Genomic DNA, 8,394 nt, shown 5'->3' on the forward strand with positions numbered 1-8,394 from the left:
CTCTCCATACTCTATAGTCCAATGGTACTGATGGACTCCTGTTAATCAAGTAAGCTACTGTGTTGACTGCTTCTTCCCAAAACATCTTTGATAAGCCTGACTGCATACGCATGCTTCTGGCTTTTTCTGTCAACGATCTGTTCATCCGCTTGGCTATGCCGTTGTATTGAGGCGTACCTAGCACAGTTTTTTCCATTCTGATATCATGCTTATAGAAGAATTTCTTGAACCTGGTATCATCATACTCACTACCATTATCGGTTCTCAACTTCTTGATTTTCAAACCAATTTCATTTTCAACCATTGCTTTCCAAATCTTAAAAGCATCAAAGACATTTTGTATTTTAGGAAGTAAACTCATACCTTCCGAGAATGATCGTCAATAAATGTCACGAAGTAATGTTTCCCAGTTGTGGATGAAATCGTCATTGGTCCCCATATATTTGAATGGACTAGCTCAAGTCTCTCATTCTTTGGGATACTAGTGTTCATCTGGAAACTAACCCTCTTCTGTTTCCCAAGCATGCAATCCTCACATGTGTCAATCTTCACTGAATATAAATCACTCAATTTCCCCTTTGAGTGCATCACCTTGAGTCCCTTCTTACTCAGGTGTCCGAGTCATTAATGCCAAACATTGCTATCATCATTTTCTGTAGCAACTGTAATAGACATGCATGCATTGGGGGTTACATAAAGAGTTCCACTTTTCTTACCTCGTGTAATCGTTAGTGCATCCTTCAAAATCTTCCATTCATTACCAATTAATGTTGTGCTATATCTTTCATCTGCTAGTTGACCAATTGAGATCAAATTCTTCCTCAGATCTGGAATATATCTGACATCTCTCAGCTTTCATACTGACACGTTCATCTTGATCTTCACTGTCCCCTTACCAGTTATATCGTAAAGTTGATAATTGTCAAGGTATACTTTACCGAAGTCACCTGGTGTATACTTCTCTAGGCAATCTCTACTACAAGTGGCATAAAACGAAGCTCTAGAGTCTAATACCCAAGACTCCTTTTTGCTCTCCAAAGAGCAGATCAACATATTGTCATTTTCTAAAGTAACATTTGCTTCTGTCTTCGCCTTTGTCCCATATTCTTTCTTCAGACCTTCGCATTGGTTTCTGTAATGACCAGTTTTTCTACAGTTCCAGCATTCTATATTCTTTGTGCCCTGGGAACTTGTGTCCTGAGAACCTCTGGGATTTCTGGATTTGGACCGTTTAGACCTAAAACTATTTTGAAACTTGAAGTCGATCAATCCCTCCAACCGACCCACCACCTATTTACACTTAATTGGATCTTGTTTGGATTGATAAAAAAATTATCAAGAGCATAGGTAATAGAGGTCAACAAAGAAACTTATTAGAACCATTAAGTTAGTGCAATTCTTTTTAAATCGGCTCTTCAACTTTGGTAACATAGTCATTTATATACATATATATAACAAATTATTTTGCATAATAAATTATTTGCAAAAGTAATTCAACAAATGTTTCAAAAGTTATTACATTAATACCAATATTACACAATAATTAGCCATTTAAAGTACATGATCAAATTGAGATCAAGCAAACGCAATGATGACAAAGTAATGCATTTGCTTTAGCCCTCTAATTGTACTGCATAATTTTAATTTCCATATTTTCTTGATTTTTGAAAATGAAAAAATCCCGAGATTCGATAAATACAATTTAATGTAATTTTAACAAATATATTTAATTTAAAAAGTAAATAAAAATTGTTTTTTTTTTTTTTTTTTGAATATTTCAACATGGCATTCCTATATGTTTACAAAATAAAACAACATTTAGAAGGTCATTAGCAATTTATTCCTCTTTTTCACGGAAAGAGTTACTTGCTGCTCTTGTCCATTGAGCTGTAATTCAGGAAGAAGAATAGTAAAGTCAGATTGACTCTCTCTTGCATATATATATATTTAGGGTTGGTTTGGATTGAGGAATTTAGTTGGAAAAAAAATGTAAAGGAAAATAAGAAAAATAAAATTCATTTTCTATTGTACTTTTCCTTTATACCAAATATTACTAAAAACAAAAATTCATTTTAAAAAGGTTAAAAAATAAGAAAAATAAAATGGAAATGCTGAATAAAACGATATTTTTATTGATTGATTTAGTATAAATTTTTTTTATTTTCTTTCTTATTTTCCTTGACAACCAAGCGTGAAAGTGGATTTCTTCATGTTTTCTTTTTTTGTTCGTAAGATTTTTCAAATTCCAGATAGAGCTTAGAAGTTGAAAATCAAAATTCGTGCTAAATTGAGATACTGATGCAAGTTATTCTCCGTTGAGTGACGACCCTTTCACTCGGCACTATCGGATCACTAAGGTCGACTTTCATCCCTGCTCGACGAGTGAGTCTTGCAATCAACCTCCCTTCTGCCTTTGCACTTGAAGGCCTTTCAAATTGTTTCTCATTATTAAGAAACGGTAACGATATGGGGGCTGATGCCGGCCCAATGCCGAAAGGTCAAGGAAGTTGGTGACCTAATGATAGGTGGGATTATTTTTAGAGTTTGGATGCACTTGCTAGCACCTCATGCCCAATTCTATAAATAGTTTCCAGCACACTTATTTCTATAAATTATTTTTGCACAACCACTTATTTGCTAAAAATTCTTTGGGCATATATGTGTATATAGGCTTATATGTAACATGTACACATAATAACAACTGAGATGGGAAACCTCTCCTTAAACATTTTTTTTAAGTTTTTCATTTGGTGGTTGAATTTAAAAATAAAATAAAATAGATCAATAAGTAGCTTAATAAGAGACTTTCTTCCCTCTTTTTTTTTATGACAATTTTTTTAGTTTGTTTTAAAGATGATTCAAGTCGTGGGTAGTTTATATATTTTATTGATGACTAATAAGCGACTCCAACTTCTTCTTATAATTTTAATTCAAATGAGGTAGTAAATAATAATTTTTTTTATGATAACTTAAAACTTTAATTTGGATGAGCGTGTCTTTCAAATCCACATAGACAACATCAAATCGGGGGAAGAAAACATTGTTGCCCGCTCATTGACACATTTTTAGTAATTTACTAGGTAAAACACAAGTGAGAAATCGAATCTGTGATCTTGGAGTCACCAAAGCTTAACTTCGCTCATTTCAGTTGAGCAAATTTAATTTACCAAAAGGAGTTTTGACAAATATAGCCTCCTAAGAGAGAGAGAGAGAGAGAGAGAGAGAGAGAGGTAACCATGTCAAATGGAATTTCTAGTTTTCCACCAAGAAGATTCATGTTAAAGATAGTGGTCAAGGTTTTAGAAATGACACATGTGATGTGAGAATCATCGTACTTTTTTCCCGTTTTGTTGATAATGATATCAACAAATTAAAAATGAAAAAAAATTGCACTTATTTTATTTTAAATATTTTTTATGTGAATTTCATTATAGAAGTTTCTGTTCTCTCAAAATTTATGTTTATTAGATAATAACCAGTACAATGCATAGGAATCCAAGTTATGTATATAAAAAGCTATGAATGAAAAAATTATTAAACTAATAAAAAACATCTTTCAACCATATTACTAGTATTACAAATTTCATGAAACTCAGCAGACTAAATATAAAAAATGTAGAAAAATTTTTATGGACGGGGATTGGGTGTACGAACGAATTGATGTGCGCTTCAATATTAAATATAATACATTTGGCTGAGGAAATTAAAATATACATTTGCTAACATAGAAGCTCTAGAGTGTTGTAACCCAAGTACTATTATCTTGTGTTTGGATAATGAACTTTGAATCATAGATTTGGATTTACGTAAACTTGAGCATAATAAAATATAAACTAAACTTGTATTTCGAATATTTGAATTTAAAATTCTATTTTTTTAAAGCATCTTTATTAGGCGGAGCCACAAGTCTAACATATACGGAGATTAGATGGCCTAACCACGTCATATTTTAGATAATCATACATATACCTAAGTTTAAATAATTTTAAGTGCCTTGAAGCAAGTTTAGATTGAATAACTATTTTTTTATTCAAAATTAATCAAAATTCAAAGTTATGATTATTGTTAACACTATAATACTGTTAAATTGTCTAACCTAATTATTTAGTATAATATTTAATACCTTTATGTTAATTTTAATTCACCTTTCTAGTTTTCATATTATGCAAAGTTGAGTCGTGTCCCCATGGCTTTTTTTTTTTTTTTTTTTGGAATATCGATCTTGCATCAACACATATGTCCATCTATGATGTAATTTTTTTAAGACAATAGATGGTTTGAGATAAATATTAATACTTTAATTCTTATCACTACTAGTCATTATTGTTATTTTCATAATTTGTTCAAAGATAATTTATCAATTAAAAAAAAAAAAATGTACGAGGAATAAGAAGTAATGCGAGATGGGGGATAGACTATGTCACATTGTGTAGCAAAGTTCTAATATCAGCTTTCTATTGATCAATAAGCATATGAAAGCATGACTCTTATTGAGTTCATTTAGATTGCAATATAAACGAGAAAAGCAAGACCTTCATTATAAACTTTCTTGTCACACGTTTGAAGTTTTACGAAAATTGGATAGGTGTATAGGGCATTTTTTATCCAACTAATTAAAATTGAATTTTGAAGGGATATTAAGCTGGGTTAATGTAAATAATTAAATATAAATATATGGTTTTTTTTTTCAAAATTGAATATGAAATTTTGTTTGAACCTTGAATAGATATAACTAATAATTGTTTAAACAATTTTTTGTCTTTGTATTTTGAATTTCTAATGATTCTATTACATTCAGCATAAAAAAAATTTTTAAAAAAATAATGATAATTATTAGTGAATTTGTATTCCTAGTGCCCCCAAAGCATAACAGATAGTGCTTAGGGGTACTCATGGGTTTGATTAGTCGAGTTAGGCGTGAAATTCCAATTAACCCAATCTCGGTTATTTGGTGAAAATGTAATCCTAAGTTAAAATCATTAAACATATGGTTGGGTTACTTGGTGCATTGGGTGATTAGGTCGATAGCTTAACTTTTTTCAAGAAGAAGAAAAACTAAGGTCATAGAAATATGCAAGATTAAAAATTTGTAAAAGCATTATAAGACATGTCCATTGGAATTTAAAATGCTAGCATTGTAAGTGTAATTCAAGTTAAACATATATTAAGTTTCTCTCAAAATACAATAATTTCAACCTCCTTATATAGATATTTAATTAGCTTCCTTAATTACTATTTAATTATATCTATATACATTCGATTTTGACAGAATTTGAATGGATTACAAGCTCATATATTCCTATATTATACATAAACAGGATTTGACAATTGACCCACATGTAATTTGAAACTAGTTCTTATTCCAGTTGCGTTTACTCAATTTGAATAGATTAAACAAGTGTTCAAAAGAGTTGCAAATTAACTGTGTGCAAAACCTTCGAAAGAATCTGATTTGTTTTATATATATATATATATATATATATATATTTTTTTTTATATAATATCCTTTGAGGCATTCATGACCAATGGGACATATGTCTTTACCAAAGATTTATTCTTATAATTATTAGATCACATATGCAATAATCGAACAAGCAAAGTAGACGATTAATTAAGAACCCCAAGGGTCAGCGACGAAACTGGTAATGTCCGCTGTACTCATGCACAGCTTTCGAAAATTATCACTCTTGGGGGTGATCGGAGAGCTGACATACAGATCAATTAACGCTATCTCGCACTTATTACCGTCGGCCTCGGCGTACGCCACCCACGTCATCACATCCTTGTAGTCTTGAGAAGCGAGAGCTCTCAGAGAGTCGTCGAGCAGCTGGCCAGCGTCCTGGTAGTTCTGGATGCAGCCGCTCAGGGTGGGCTTCGCGGCCGGGTTGGTGTTCGAGTTGAGCAGACCTTGGACGGTGTTCTGGTTTCCGACGGCATTTAATTTTGTAATGTTGAGGGCGATTTGGGCCAGAGAGGGAGGGTCGGCGCCCATGGAACCCGGTTCAGATTTCAGGGTTGCAACGCAGTGATGGGTGGAGAGGAACACTCAGTCAGTGGCTATGACTGAAACTCACTGAGGATAAATACCAAACAAGTTTATTTCAATCTGAAAATAATACAAAGGAATTCAAACAAACAGAATCTCTTGCTCACTCACTGGCTTTCAACTCTCAACACACCACACTTACAATGCACACACACTCACCTATTTATAGCAATTACAGAAACCAAATAATCAACAATGGTGGGAATTTAAACTTCAACGATTGTGGCTGGTTTGGTAAGGTTGGTGGCCAAATCTTGCTTAACTTCAATGGAGGTGGGCTGCCGGTTGATGAAGCTTCTGCAGTCAAATTTTTGCTGCCACCGCCCCACTGTTCTCAAGTTTAATCTTCAACATCCCCCCTTAAACTTGACTCTCCTAACTTTGTCATTCCGAGCATTGTCTTCAGTCTTACAAAAATATCATGCCTGAGTGGCTTTGTGAAAATATTAGTCATCCGATCATACGTTCTGCAAGATATCAATTTCACTTCTTTCTTCCTATAACCCTTGACGACATGTTTTGCTTTGTATCTCTGGATTTCTCTTTGAGTGTTCTTCTTGGTCTTGTAGACCCATTTTACACTAATAGTTTTGCGGTTCTTCGGGAGATTTGTCAACTCCCAAGTCTTGTTCTTCTTGATGGATTGAATCTTCTCATCCATCATTTTTCTCCATTTGTTTTCTTCGTTAGCTTTCTCAAAGCTAATTGGGTCACTAGTTAGCAACAGGCAGTTTAGAGCAATATATTCTTCCATTGGTTATGTATTTTCATACAGATTGGCTAGATTTCGAGCTCCTCTAGGTCTCATGTCTGAGATTTCACGCTCAATTGGTGATGGAGCTTCATTTGTCTGTGGTGAACCATGTGGAGGTGTCTGCAGCTCAGGAATTTGTGGCTCGATAGCCACTTCTCTTGTCTGTGTAGGTTCTTCTCCTTCAAGTGTCAATTCTGTATCTTTGGAACATTCAACCTGGTCCCATTTCCAGGATTCATTTTCTTCAAAGATGACATCCCGGCTGTGAAAGACTTTCTTGTTGATAGGATTGTAGAGTCGATATCCCATGGTGCTGTCACTGTATCCAACAAGGATACACTTCTCTCCTTTATCTTCCAGCTTTGTCCTTCTTGCTTCTGGGATCTTGGCGTAGGCTATGGAGCCAAACACCCTAAGATGACTCACACTGGGCTTGTGAGTACTCCAGGCTTCATATGGTGTTTTTGTATCAAGACTCTTCGTCGGACACCTATTGAGCAGATAGACTGCACATAACACTGCTTCTGCCCAAAAACTCTTGGGCACATTTTTATCCTTTAACATGCTTCTAGCCATGTTAAGGATTGTGCGGTTCTTCCTTTCGGCTACACCATTCAATTGGGGAGTGTATGATGATGTGAACTGTTTCTGAATTCCTTGTTGTCTAAGGAATTCTAGGAAAGCTTCGTCTTTGTACTCTCCTCCTTGGTCTGACCGGAGTGACTTAATGCGGAAGCCACTCTGTTTCTCCACAAGAGTTTTGAACTCTTTGAACTTATCGAATACCTTTGACTTCCTTTTCAAGAAGTAGACCCAGGTCTTCCTGCTGTAGTCGTCAATGAAGGTGAGGAAGTATCGATTCTGTCCATTTGAAAATGGTCTTAGTGGACCACACACATCTGTGTATTAGTTGGAGCGGCATAGTTGATCTCCAATCGGTTTGCTTTCCAAAGCTGTTTCTATGTTACTTGCTCAAAATACAGCTTTCACATATCACATTTGGATTATGGATATTGGGTAAGCCCTTCACCATCTTCTTGCTTCCCAATTGTTTCAAACTTTCAAAGTTTAGATGCCCATACCTTAGATGCCATAGCCAGTCTTTGTCTTCGATGATAGCGCTCAAACACCTTGGCGTATCATGTTGAATGGCAAGCGGAAACATTCGATTCTTTGCCATTTGAACTCGAGTAACAAGCTTTCCTCGAGCATCTATTATCACCATCTGCTTATCACTGAGGCTAATTCGATAGCCTCTCTCCACGAGCTGTCCGAGACTAAGTATATTAGTCTTCATGGCTGGCACATAGTAGACGTTGGAGATGTAAGCATGATCTCCAGACTTCTGTTTGATCAAAACATCTCCTCTCCCTTGGACTGGGATTTTAGAATTATCGCCGAAAGATATCTCCCCCTGAACTTTCTCATCAAGTTCAAAGAATAGGTTCTTTCTGCCAGTCATATGGTTGCTGGCTCCAGAATCAAGGTACCAAACACTCTGGTCCTGAGGAGTTGCATTGTGTGCCATTAGCATCAATGACTCTCCATCTGCATGATCAGTTTCGGCAAGGTTGACCTCCTCGCTAACCTTTTC

At 34.9% G+C, this 8,394-nt stretch overlaps 1 protein-coding gene across 1 annotated transcript; it reads right to left on the reverse strand.

Annotated features, from left to right (window-relative positions):
- Positions 1–5,611: 5,611 nt before the first annotated feature.
- On the reverse strand, positions 5,612–5,992 carry LOC131153965 (uncharacterized). Its single transcript, XM_058106409.1, has one exon. The coding sequence runs from the start codon at positions 5,990–5,992 to the stop codon at positions 5,612–5,614; it is 381 nt and encodes a 126-aa protein (XP_057962392.1).
- Between the last annotated feature and the right edge of the window lie 2,402 nt (positions 5,993–8,394).

This window comes from Malania oleifera, chromosome 4 (assembly GCF_029873635.1).
Source record: "Malania oleifera isolate guangnan ecotype guangnan chromosome 4, ASM2987363v1, whole genome shotgun sequence".
NCBI classification, from domain to species: Eukaryota; Viridiplantae; Streptophyta; class Magnoliopsida; order Santalales; family Ximeniaceae; genus Malania; species Malania oleifera.